This window comes from Megalops cyprinoides, chromosome 8, assembly GCF_013368585.1.
Source record: "Megalops cyprinoides isolate fMegCyp1 chromosome 8, fMegCyp1.pri, whole genome shotgun sequence".
Classification (NCBI taxonomy): Eukaryota; Metazoa; Chordata; class Actinopteri; order Elopiformes; family Megalopidae; genus Megalops; species Megalops cyprinoides.
The window spans coordinates 11,623,341-11,636,522 of NC_050590.1; the positions used below are offsets into that span (position 1 = coordinate 11,623,341).

The following is a 13,182-nucleotide window of genomic DNA, read 5'->3' on the forward strand; positions in this document are numbered from 1 at the left end:
AGGCCAGGAGAGCAGCTAAGTCATTGTTATAAATTCTTCTAAAAATGTAGGAATTTCACAAACCCTCTTCATTCTGTGAAGTTTTGTTTATGAGGCAAGCTTTATTTATATATATGTGTATATATATATATATATATATATATATATATATATATATATATATACTTTAGTACATTCACAAGCACTATATAAGAGTTTATAACTACAATATATTACTAATATTTTTGATAGATTGCATTTTAGTACTAATAATGAATGCCACACAACACGACACGACACAAGGTTGGTATCATCACTAAAACAGCGTTTAGAACTGTTGCATAAAAATCAGAGATTCAACCATTACATGAGGTGGGTGGTCTGACCCATGTTTTACCATCCAAAATGACTTAAACACCTCATAATAGTAACAGTTTACCTGGTCTTGAAAAAGCCCAATAAGCTACAATTTCTAGCTGTACAATTTGGAACATTAATAAATACACTTTGAATACTACAATACTATTCCTTTTACATTAGTGGTGCAAAATGTGTCAATATAATCTTAATCTGCATATCATGTAGCATCTTCAAAAGAATATATATATAATGGTTGTAATACTATTCTATGACTGCACAAACCTGCAAAACAATTTTATGCAATATCATGATCGCTGTTTGTATGAGAGAAGCATTAGTCCATGTGCATGTTTCATATGCAGACTAATTAAGTGTTCAAAATCCTGACAGGTATCTTTTCAAAGCAATCTGAATGACAGACTTCTATCAGAGCGGCTGTTCAGAGAAGTAGTTACGGGCACTTTGTTCATCTGTATTCAGTGTTCTTAGGATTGCCCTAAAGGTCAGCTTGTTATCGGAGCAGCTCATTACCGTCATGATACTTCTTGGGAGTACCATCCAGGGCTCTTGCATTTCCGTGTCTCTCCAGCTCTCCGCACATGGCCTTCCCCACACTTGGAGCAGGCCAGGCTGCGAGCAGCAGGTGTTCTGCCGCAGCAGAGATTTTTAAAACCTCACCACATGTCAGAGGGCACCGCCTCTTTGAGCGCGAGTGATGAAAACGCCTGCTGTGAATTGAGGGGAAAGCAATCATCAGAGATAAAGGGATGGCTGAGCACTCTGAAGAAGCAGGTGCACATGACAGCTTTTATTAGGAGGAGGTGTAAAGTCAGGGTGGTACCCAAACTCGCCTCCATCACCTCGCTTAAGTTTGATCTCAAAATGGAACTAGAAATTGCATCTATTCATGGAGGAGGTAAAGAAACAAGGGTAAATGAAAACATAAAAGGAAGAAGATATAAGTAGAACTAAAGCAGTGGTGATAAGGATATGTGCCTTCAGTATAAAAGACAAAGGCAGAGCATATTGGATTGAGATTGCTTAATGCTTATGCATTAAGCTCATGACACCTCAGGAACCCATCTTATTGTTAAAGTACATTACAAAATAAAGAAACCACAGTTGCTGTAATGTCTCGACTGAAATGAAAATTAAAGTGTTATTGTTAATGATATTTCAAAGACAGCTCAGACAAGGAGACACATCTTTGTATGCTCATTTTATTTTTGCCAGCACCATTCTATTGTCTGAAGAGAAGTGACAGAGGAACATATGATATAAGAAGTGAAATCCAGCAGGACGAACATTGGTCTCTTTGGCAACATATTCAAGTCAATATTATTGTGTTTGTCTTGTCAGCTTTATATAAAAATGTGGAGAACAACACACTTGAGCACACTAAAAAAGAGGAAAGGCAACAGAGAACCCTCTGAGTGATTAAAAACTTTAATTTGCCATGCATACAATACAAAGAGCCAGTGACTTCAGAGATCATTGAGACTGCCAAATTATACATTCGGAATTCATCAAAAAGCTATCCGCAAACAATATATCCAAACCACTCTCCAGTGAGGGTTTGTGACCTCTCTGGAAACATACATATACAGAATACTGGCATGCGGGAAGAACTCTCTTTTACTCTTTTCACTCTTTAAAAAAGATAATATGTACATACATTACAAATACATCAAAAATTGTAGGAGATCACAATTATATACAGTTACAACAAAATGGAGAATTACGTAAGAAATTTGGTTATCTTTACTGAAAGTTCATGAAACCTCTCCAATATTAATTATAGTCAAGATAAGAAATATTCAACACACTAGGAATTTTCAGGGGAATGTCACTAACTGCATAACTTTTTGGATCTCTGGAAACTCCAGAGCCAGTAATGAATTGTAACATTGTTTACTCATTGACAGTGCAGCATTGTTTGGGTAGAGCAGATACTGCATCATCTGATAGAAAGCCTTGTTTTGCCTTTTTTGTATTCAGATATTACTGCAAAACCAACTCTACTTTCCAATTTTAGTTCACACAAAAGCACCATATACCTTTCACCATCTGTACTAGACAATGTGAGAACACTCATCAATAACAAATCATTGTTATCGATAACATCAGATGAAGATGAATTATTCATAAAGTAAAGGGACCGTTAATCAATGTTTCACCTATTGTTATTGTATCTTCCGCTGTCATTTCTGATTTATGTGTCATGTCAAGTCTGTCTTAAGCAGGAATACTAATGGAATGTCATTTTAAATTAGATCTGCACAAAGAAAGGCTCTATTATCCTCTTAGCTGTGCTGCCTCAGACTTAAGTCTTCTGTATCTATGTGTGTGTGTGTGTGTGTGTGTGTGTGTGAAGTTACACCCTGATAAAAGGTTTTATAAGTCATCTGTAATATGCAATGCCTCTGTGATTGACACTGAAAAGCGTTATGCTGTCATATTGTTGGAAAACAGAGAGACTGTCGCCGTGTGTCTGGGCAGTGATCACTGCTGAAATCCCATTACAGGGTTTCATACTGAGAGGTCAACACAGGTGCACGGTTCAGAAGGTGTATCCTGGGAGGAGACCAGGGAGAGAGGAAATTGACCAGTTGTCCTCATAAGGGCTAAGGAAGGTGGAGAATGGCTGGGAGGTATTGGCAGCTGACGGATGGGCAAAGAGCAAGGGTGGGCGTAATCTCGCAACATGATCAGAGTGGGGGATCTCTGCTCATGTCAGGCTATAGCCTTGTTTTTTTGCTATTAGATTTCCTATTACTGCTGTCTGCAGGTTAGATTTTCTTAGGACAAAGGTTAGCTACAATTAAGAGATAGAGGCCTACAGTGATCTGAACAGGTAATACTGTAGAGATGACATCTCTAAACTATCTGAACTGACAAGAAGCCTGACATACAAACCTTTACAAAATGCTGCATGGATGGTTATTCATGGATTTCTGTATGTGTTCACTAGATATTTTAACCTGATTAAAACCTGGGTGTAAATTATTTGATTGCTTTTTGTTGTGTATATGTTTTAATACAGTATTGATGGATGTACAATATAAAGCAAATGTTATATATCTGTAAAATGTTCCAGTATATTTCTAGAAAGATTAGTTCACTTTGAGTGGAAAATAGATTTTTGTAATGCAGTATTTAAGCAACTCACCCAAAGTATTTGCTCTGTGGCTTCTATGAATTACTTACAATTCCAAGCTTTGGGCTTTACAAAGTGTATTTTTTCTGAAGACTCTTCATGTTTTTCTGTTGGATCAATGGATGTGTTCCAACTGCTGATGCATAGAAATCAACTCTTTGAAATTATTTTGTTGGCACATTTACACAGAACTAAAGAAATGCCAAAACATCTATTATTTCTTTGGCTGTCATGGGGCCAAAATACAGATCCCAACGGTTATCTCCCACTGCACAGCCAAGTGGAAGCCTCATATTGTGCAGTGATATAATTCATTTAATAATAATGTAGGACTCCAGCTAATTCTATTATGTTTTATAAAAGTGTTAAATGAATCAGTGCAGTTGAGCACAATGAAAATGTGCGTACGTGTTTTACAATCGTGACCAGCAGGCTTTTTTTTTTTTTGGCATTTTCCCCCTTTTTTTGCCCAGCTCTTTGTAATCATCAGTTCAATATTAGGCTCATCACACCATGACAACCTTTGCACTTGAACGGGAGTTTGGGGGTGCGGTGAATGTAATCCTCTGATATAAACACATACCAGCTGTGACTATTTCGCAAACTATAATCAATGCATCATTAAGCAGACAGCGAACAAAGGGTGGGCATGTCGCCCTGAAGTCATCTGAGCAACTCATAGGCAAATGAGTCTCAGGGCGCCAAGAGAAGTGCAACAAGAGAATCCTGGCCAACATACAGTACTCTCACCCATACCCCAGTGGAACAAAGCTAATTTGTTCTGCCACTGTGGGCTCCCGGTCAGATAACACGGCCAGGTTCAATCTCAGGTCTTACGGCTCAGCCTACATTTGGAATAAGCGCCTTAACTGCCCACACCACTTGGGAGTAGATAAATTCTTTTTTTGTTATTATTCACTTAATTATAACTTTGGCTGGCTCCTTTTTTCCAATCTAGCTTCTCCAGGAAAGGATATGACACTGGTATTTGCTAACAGATACATTCTGGAGAGTATCATCAGTAAAATAGCTTTCTTTTTAATTGTTTATTTGATACATACATTTAATCCAACCTATGTAAAAACAAAAAAGTGAATGTCACAATAAAAAAGTATAGCAACACAATGAATAACTGTATTCTGAATATCAAACTGAATCACAGAATCAGTCCGTTTATGTGGAGTAGTATTACTCTCTATGCTCTCATTCCACCATAAATGTCTGCTCCTATAACAGAGAAACATGCCTGTTGAAACCAAGAAAATACAGAACTAGAAAACTTGTGTCTCTTGTGTGCAAGTGTTTGCAGTGTCTGTGCAAGTATACAATATGTGTCTACAAATGAGTGTGTGTGCCTGTGCACGTACAGTATGCATGTGTGCACATGCATGCTTGTTTGTGCATTCTGTTTGTGTGTGGATGGTACATGCAGATAGCATTTAATTCTGAAGACTCAGGGTCTGGGATTCCAGTTCCTCAGGCCGGCTCATTCACAAACCAGGACACACCTGCACAGTGTATCAGGCTAAAAGAGCTCCGGAGAGACAGCCGTGCGTCATATCTCAGGGGAGAGAGTCCTGGAATCAGGAGCATATTAATCAATATGGCATCCACAAAACCATACAGATGTGCAAGGTCAGGCAATGTTAGCTACACGCAAGGCAAAGTCTCCATACTCTATTTCAGCCACCAGAACTGCATGGGTATATGTGCAGAAAAGAGGAGGTTGGGCACAATTTGTCTGCAAGAAGAGTCAACAGAGGGGTAAATAAAACATGCACTGTCCTTGAAAATCCTTGAATATATTTCCATCCTTGAAATTGACGGGAAAAGTCATGGAAATTGATCAAATATAACACTGTCCTTGAAAAGGTATGAAAAAGAGCCAAAGTCCAAAATACATTTTCAGTTTTACTTTTTCTTTTGTATCAAGTGAAATACATCCATCTATCTTGCCATCCCACTAGCCTAATGTCATTTACTAACAAGTTGAGCAATGGGAATGTGCTGATATTTCTCACAAACTGGCTGGCTCACTGGCCTTTACATTAAGCCCACTGTCAAAAGTCCTTGGAGACTATTCTTGCTGCCAGGAGTATTTCAAGACTATGTGTATGCAGACACAAAATATTTTGCAAGTAGTGTGTCCCAATTGTCTCCATAAACCCATTCTGAAGGTAATATATGCGCTGTAATTGGACTTTTACAATGAAAATAAACCTTTTACAGAAACTCATACATTCACCGTTTTAACATAATTCATAAAACATAATAAAATTATGGAGAATATTAATCAAATTCTAATAGAAACAATAAGTACTGTGAATATTGTTGGGCAATTCTCCTAAGCAATCCATTTCTGACAGAAAAAAAGAAAATGACAATGATATCTGGAATGAGGATTTGAAACTGAAAAAAATAGTTCAGTAAGACTGAAACTTGAGTAAATGTTACAGCATATTACATCACCTGGTATTTCATAAAGATCTTAATCTACTGAAAATGGTGTTGGTACTCCTCTCTGTCACTCCACTTCACATGCCAGCACTGATGTTTCTCTTCTAGTCTGTGGAATGATTGGCAGTGACAAAATGGGTATATCCTGTAGAGCAGTGGCATGGGAAATGATCCGAGATACGAAGTGATTCAATCTCATTTTTCATACATATCAAATGCCACAGTGACTTGAGTAACTGGTTATTTGTTTTGTTTACACTTCCTTTGAATCCTAGTTGCCATAGCCCGCCCACTGTCTCTCCTGATGAAAGGGGGTACCCATGGTGATGCTCTGCTCTGTGTCTGTTTTCTCCCAGGTCCCTCTTGTAGGGCTGGCACAAGATGTTCTGGGTGGAATATAAGACTCTGGATGTGCGTTGTGGGAGGAGAAGACTTGGAGTGGCAGCCATGAAGCTCCCTTGTTCCTTCTGGTTCATCCTGCTGTTTGGAGCAGGTGGTCTGGTGCTATTCATCCACCTGCAGGAAATCTCTGAGATGGTCCAACAGCAGGCCCCAGGTCAGTATCAACCACTTTATCTGGAAATTCAAGTTCAAATTATGTCCCTAAACGTACACTATGGAATATACATGATCTGTGTTATGAAGAGGAGCAAAAACTCCTCTTCATAAGAGCCAAAGAGGAAGGCCTAAACAAACTTTTCTTTTATGTATGCTCAATACAGGTCCACAGTTATGCTGATGAGACCACACACACACACACACACACACACACACACACACACACACACACATCCACTGTTGTCATGCACTGAAAATGAATGTTGGTAATAAACTTAAGTTTCCAACTACAACCCAAGTTAGAAAAAACTATAAGCAGTGACCACAAATTTCAGTACAGATCAAGAGGTGCAAATTATCCGAACATCAGAAAGCTATATGAGAGGACCCTTTGCTGCAGAGCAGAATAACTACACCTGTACATGTTACCGTAATCCATATGTCAGTGTCATTGACAGACTAAAAGAGAAGGGCACCAGCAGACCTCACATCTCACCTACTCAATAAAACTCACACTGAGACCTCCAGTGAGAACATTCCTAAGGAACACACACCGTGAGTGAAAGGCGGTAACAATACTGTGCATCTGGTAATTTTCTGGTATCGTGTGTCATCCCTGCTGGGTGTCATCGGTATCAGACACAATGAATACTGTGTCAGCATCTCTCTTTCGATAAGAGCCACTTACTGAGAGTGGAGCCTCTTAAGGCTCTTATGTTTCACTGATTGTGAGATGCTCTTGGGAGTTTTATCACCAGGTGAAATTTGTGTCTGTTCCTACATGCTGGATCTTCAGTGTTTCTAGGATTTTTAAGAGGAGAATGTAATTGTTTTTATCGATCTTAATTACTGTCACAGTCAAATCAACAGAAAAGATCATTTTTGAATTTATAGACATTTGTATAAAATCAGTAAACTGATGTGAAAATTATGAACTGCTGTTATCTTACAGACTTTCTTTCAAAGGCAGTTCAGTTGTTCAAAAATGTTTAATTATTTTTTTCTGATCATCTGTGTAGATGGACAACATTGTAATTAGATGTTTTGGGTTAAACCATAAATGAACATAACTGAAACATATTTTGTGTGTTTCATATTTGAAAATATTTGGGTCATTTCAGTTTGCTGAAGGTCTGCTTTGTGGAAGGTATTCACAGTGGAAACTGCTCAATAATCAAATTGTACTTATGCTGATCAATTGACACACAAGAACACAATCACATTAGAAACACATATACAAAATAACATCTGCAGCAGGGCCAGAGGTGCTGGGGCAACCAAATTTCACTGATCAAGAGGTTTTGGCAACCATTTCATGTTGCTCGGTTGTGCATCTTGGCAACCAAAAATATGCTTAAAACATATTCTTAAAACTAGATTTCCCTATGAATAAAATGGTTTCCAATGTAAATTGAGTGTCCTAAATTATAGTTAGTTATAAAGTACGTAATCTAATTGCAATTTATTGTGCTGCTGCCAATCAATACATCAATGCATATCTCTGAGCTGCCCGTCTCTTTGCTTTGTGTCACCCTTGATTTGCATACACCTGTCAATCAAAAACCACTCCACTGATGAAGCTGCACTTCTCAGCCTTCTTGTGAAGTGAACAAAAAGTCCTGGCCAGCTACACATTTTTATTTTTCCTGTAGATCTTTTCTAGACTACTTCATCAGATTAGTACTGAGTCTGTTGCTTTGCCTGGGTAGTTTAGAGAATGAACTGCAGTGTCTTCAACTCAACCGAGCTGCGAGCAAGAGGAAGCAAGCTACAGGTGCCTAGCTAGCTGTAGCTAAGTATGCCCATACTGTACTTTGCAGGTTTTCCAAGAAAGAGGTAGCAAGGAATTCATTTAGTGAAGTAAAGAGGTGAACTCATTTTGTTTAGTTCAATAACCTGTTTTCCCTTCTAGCTATGTGGCCAGCTAGCTACTTTAGAACTAGGCTCAGGCATTGTTGATGTTTGATGAAGTTATTTATGCTAGAATGATGTCTCTGACGGGGAAAGCACTGCCCATGTAATAAACATGAAAGATGCTCACAAAAGCCCCAAATTCTCAGTCTCGTTGCAAAGCTGCACTTTCATCACTAAAATCGTTACTAGTTGCACTACATGCAGTTTGGACTTAGCTCCATAGGCAATGACGCTAACTAGTTAAAAAAGTCTTAAGTCACCATTGAAAGTGCTTTGTTTCCTGCTCTCCTACTGAGTTTACGCAGGACTCACTACTTTCAGCTCTGCTATTTTATGTTCTTCCACTGATATGGGCTAATAGTTAGGGCATTACCTACATATACAGCATCCCCTTATTAATTTTATAGGCAGTTGCCACTTTGTGACCTTGATTTGTATTGTAAAGATGAGATTTCAACTTGAAGATATAAATCTGCAAGCCTCCAGTCTTCTTCCCCTGAAAGCCTTGAGATGATTGGATATTATTATTTTATAGTGTGCCCAAAGAGAAGAACCAAGAGTCTGAATGTACTTATATTGCAGTAAGAATAAAAATTGGAGCTGAATGTGACCGTCTAGTTAAAACAGATTCAGGTAAGTGTTATCTCATCAGCAGCTTTATTAAAGATGGGGGTTTGGGGCATGAAAATATATAGGCCTAAAGTTTGCCAACCATATTGTCTTTTCAGGCAACCAAGAACTATGGTGACTGTGGTAACCATATTTCAACGTATGCACAAAGCCCTGTGCAGGAGAGCCAAGTTCCATGTAATTTCCTCTTATTATTGTTGTTATTAGGACTTACTGTATAGTGAGTTTCCAAAGCTTTCATACACATACAAGATTAAAAGGATTACAGTTTTTCAACAGCACTCTATCACACATGGAGTGTTATGTGAAGTAAAACTGTTAAAAAATGGCAATTGGGCAAAAGAGTCAATATTACAATGTTGCTGATGATACTTCAGTTTTCAAGTGCTACCAAGAGTTGTTTAGTTGTTTTTGTTGTTTTTTCTTTGTCTTTTTTCAGAAGTACAGGGCCAGTCTGCCTCGATGGGCTATTGCTGTAATCCAGTTTGTTTGGCATGACTACAGTCTTTGGTCTCCCATAGTGAAGACAGTGAATAGCAATAGCACTGCAGGGACCAGCATCCTCAGCGGGCAACTCTAAAGGGCCATTTCTGAAATAAATTAAGGACAATAGGAGACACCAAAAAAATGGCCACAAGAATAGAAACACTCAGAGCAGCAGCGGCAAGGATAAATTACTGACACATTTTGGCCAGTGCATGTTTTCACACATCTTAACCAGGGCCAATCTCAGTGTAAAAAGAAACATCTTCTCTTAAAACCTCACAAGTGAATTGAAATCTGTAGCAACAGAATCATTTAATGATTTGAAACAGTGAAAGCTCATTTATTGCAGTTTGATTCTTCTCTTATATGGATCCATGATATCCATATTTCAAAAATCGCAATAGCTACAGTATGTGCACACAATGTATGTGTGTCATTGCTTCAGGATACGTATGGTTCATCTACGTGCCAAAAAACTGCAAGCAACCCAAATGAGACCCTCAGCTGTCAGAAATTTTCCCGTGGACATGCATGATTTTATAGCGATGAATTATAAAACCCTTATCCATGACCAAAGCACAATTGTCACTGTATCCGTAACACTAACCCTAAAGCCCCCTGTCAAGGATGGTGATCCCCCCCAGTCTCATATTGGTAGTCATTCTTGAACAGAAATATCTGTCTGTAAGTTGTTGTAAGTCATTGCACAGTGATATTGATGGATAACTGTATTGTCTAATTTTCCCAGACACAAGAAAGACCATAGGATGTACCGGTAGGAGGTATGCTGAGTTTAGACCATTTCAGTACGCAGTTGTACCTGTGTGATAAATTATATAAATTGGGCAGAAGATCTGCTTTATTTAAGTGCCTTATAAATGCCCTGAAAATGTGGTATCTTAATTGTATATCTGGTGAGATCTCCACAGCGGACAAGATATGTTTGAAAGCAATAATGCAAGCCTCTTCACAGGTTGGTTGGTTGTTTTGATAAACAACATTTGTTTATTTTTAATAAGCAAGTGCATTTCTGCTGTTTTGAATTGCTTCCTTTGATTCCTGGAGGTTTTTTGTTTGTTTATTTTTTGTTTTTGTTTAAATATAACATTTAAAATCATCTTTAATTATTTAAAATGTTAAAACTGTTATAAAAAAAAGATTTGTTCTCACAGATTCTGTTAACCAAGGAATGCCTGTATTTTGAATAACAACACGAAACAATCTCAATCAAATGACATAATGTGCCAGTGCCATTATGTGTATTTTACCAGCGACGAGGACAAGGGAGAGTGAGAGCAAAGGAGCAAAGAAAATGCATTGATTTCTAATGTGGAAAGTATCTGCTAGCAAGCAGTATTGCATGGAGCAGAATTGTTTTCACATTGAAAACACAGGGCAGTGTATTAGGTAGAACAGCACAGGGATTCCCAGCCTGGGCTCTTTGTCAGTGCTGCCCATCCTGTTTGTATCTGCCATCCATTTCATTCTATACTGAACATCACTCCATCTCAGCCGGCTGAGATGAATGACGAACGAGTCAAGTAGTCTCTTGAACCTTCTTCTGTTCGCAAAGTCAAATTTAGCTGTCAATTAACGTAATTACATTGCGCTGATGACCAGGCGGACTGTAGTTATTGGTGGATGGGTGGACTGTGGTTATTTTCATGCAACCCCATGTGTGAATGCCCCTGACAGCAGAATCATGTTTCTTGGGAAGTGCCACAGACTAGTAGACTGCCCACCAGGCTATGCTGCATACATATTATGCTTCTCTGTTTTTCAGCCATGAAGTAGAGGTGTGATACGTATAGAGATTCACGATTCTGATGCAGAAAGTCCCGCCTTGACGAAGATAGAAACATTACTGTGTTTCACGCAATGTGCTCCATATAATAGGGATGCAGTAAGACAGAAAAAGACCTAACTCTTCTTCTAAATTATGTCATATTTTCCAGAGGACAGGAAGAGAATTTCTCATCAGACCCTGTGAAAGGCCCTCTGACAAAGACTGCTTCTGTTGATTTGTTTCTGTCCATTCATGCTGTCTTAAAATTTCAGGCAGTGACCTAATTGGAAAGTGTCCATAGTGAGAGCATTATCAAAGTAATTTTCCCAAAATATTAAGTATCATTTTTTATGTTTTGGATTTTTTACCATATCCCTGTGTGAGGATAAACCATAAACTGCATTCATACTTTGAACAGTCATGCCAGTAGATCAATAAGAGGTGAAACCTCGTGAAGTATTAGGAATGTGTTGTTTTTGTTGTGCAAGCCTTACCAGTGCCTTCAGGGACCAAAGTAATGGTAGGAACACCTGAACCTCCAACACCTCTGTTCAGGGCTTTAGAGATGGTTCTGTGACCCAGATGCTCCAATGAAACGCCATGGGCCAATGGGCTCGATCTCTCTCTATCCTTCCTCCTATCGTTGGTTAACACCTGCACCAATTTGCACCACACCAATTCCCTTCTGTCAGGCTAGGGGCTGTTTATATAATCTGTATTCCAAGGTTAATCTCATTTCTGACTTTCCATGTCTCAACATCGATTTTCTAAGGATGTGTCTGCCAAGAAACCTCCATGCAGTGGCAGGAGTCTCTTCCAACAAAAATAACTTTTCTTAAGAGCTGTCAAAACTGATTGCTTGGATTTGATGAAGAGCTCGTATGTACATGAACCGCAAAAATACACTTAGTCATGTTTGTTAAGTGTATGCTTGTATGTACAGTATGTTTGTACAGTTGTTTTTCAGATGCAATAACATGATGTCAAAACATAATTTCCTTTTTATACTGTGTTCACAGTCATTTTCTGATTGTTCATGTATCTGCTTAGCCACCTAACTCTTATACTTAACCTATCAGTTTTACTTTAAGCATCTTCTAATTAACGTGTCTCTTGAATGGGAGACCTGGCTTGACGTAGCCTGACATGCTACATTGTGTGGTACTGCACTTATATGCTACCCTGCCACTTCATGTCAAAAAACTGAAAATGGAATGTGGTATTGACCAGCAAATAATGAAATGAAAATACAATCCATTCTACAAACAATTCACAATACTACTTAAAAAACAGAGACAACATTTAATGATGGGGAAAACAGATAATTTAGGTCTTTGTCTTCAGCAAAGTGTGGAAAGTGGAAAGAAGCATAATTTTAGCTTCTAACAAACGTACAGAAATCAGCACTTCCACTGAAGATGAGATTAGTCCCTCTGTGGATCAAGTGCTTGTGCAGGGAGCTGTCATAGCCATCCCCTTTTCAAGGGAGCATGCTGAACTGGGCTAAGAGGCAAGAAAGCAAGCAAAACAAGCATCGCTGGAGTAGCGTATGGATCCATCTGCTTTTCAAAACCTCTTTGAAGGTTCCTGTCAGAGTCTCTCTCCATTAGTGTGCCCAAGTCCCTGACTGTGAGAATCTCAACCCAGAGTCAGAGCCAGAGACAGCTCATTGACCCAGTGGGCCCCTTCCCCTCCATAACTTTGAGGACAAACCCCAACTGCTAGACTTAGTGGATGATGGTACATTCCTTTTCAATTTTCGTGACATGTGTACATGTTTGCTGTTTTTCCCTCAAGTGCATAATCAATCGCATCTGATGTTTACACATCAACTGTGAGCTGTATCACCTCTTAA

At 38.7% G+C, this 13,182-nt stretch overlaps 1 protein-coding gene across 1 annotated transcript in view; it reads left to right on the forward strand.

The window, feature by feature from the left end:
- Window positions 1-6,334: 6,334 nt before the first annotated feature.
- The window catches only part of si:ch211-269c21.2 (carbohydrate sulfotransferase 8), an 88,903-nt gene continuing 82,055 nt past the window's right edge, over window positions 6,335-13,182 (forward strand). Inside the window, exon 1 of the mRNA XM_036535163.1 lies at window positions 6,335-6,509. Within this exon, the coding sequence (XP_036391056.1) occupies window positions 6,335-6,509 (175 nt within the window). The remainder of the gene's footprint in view (window positions 6,510-13,182) is intronic.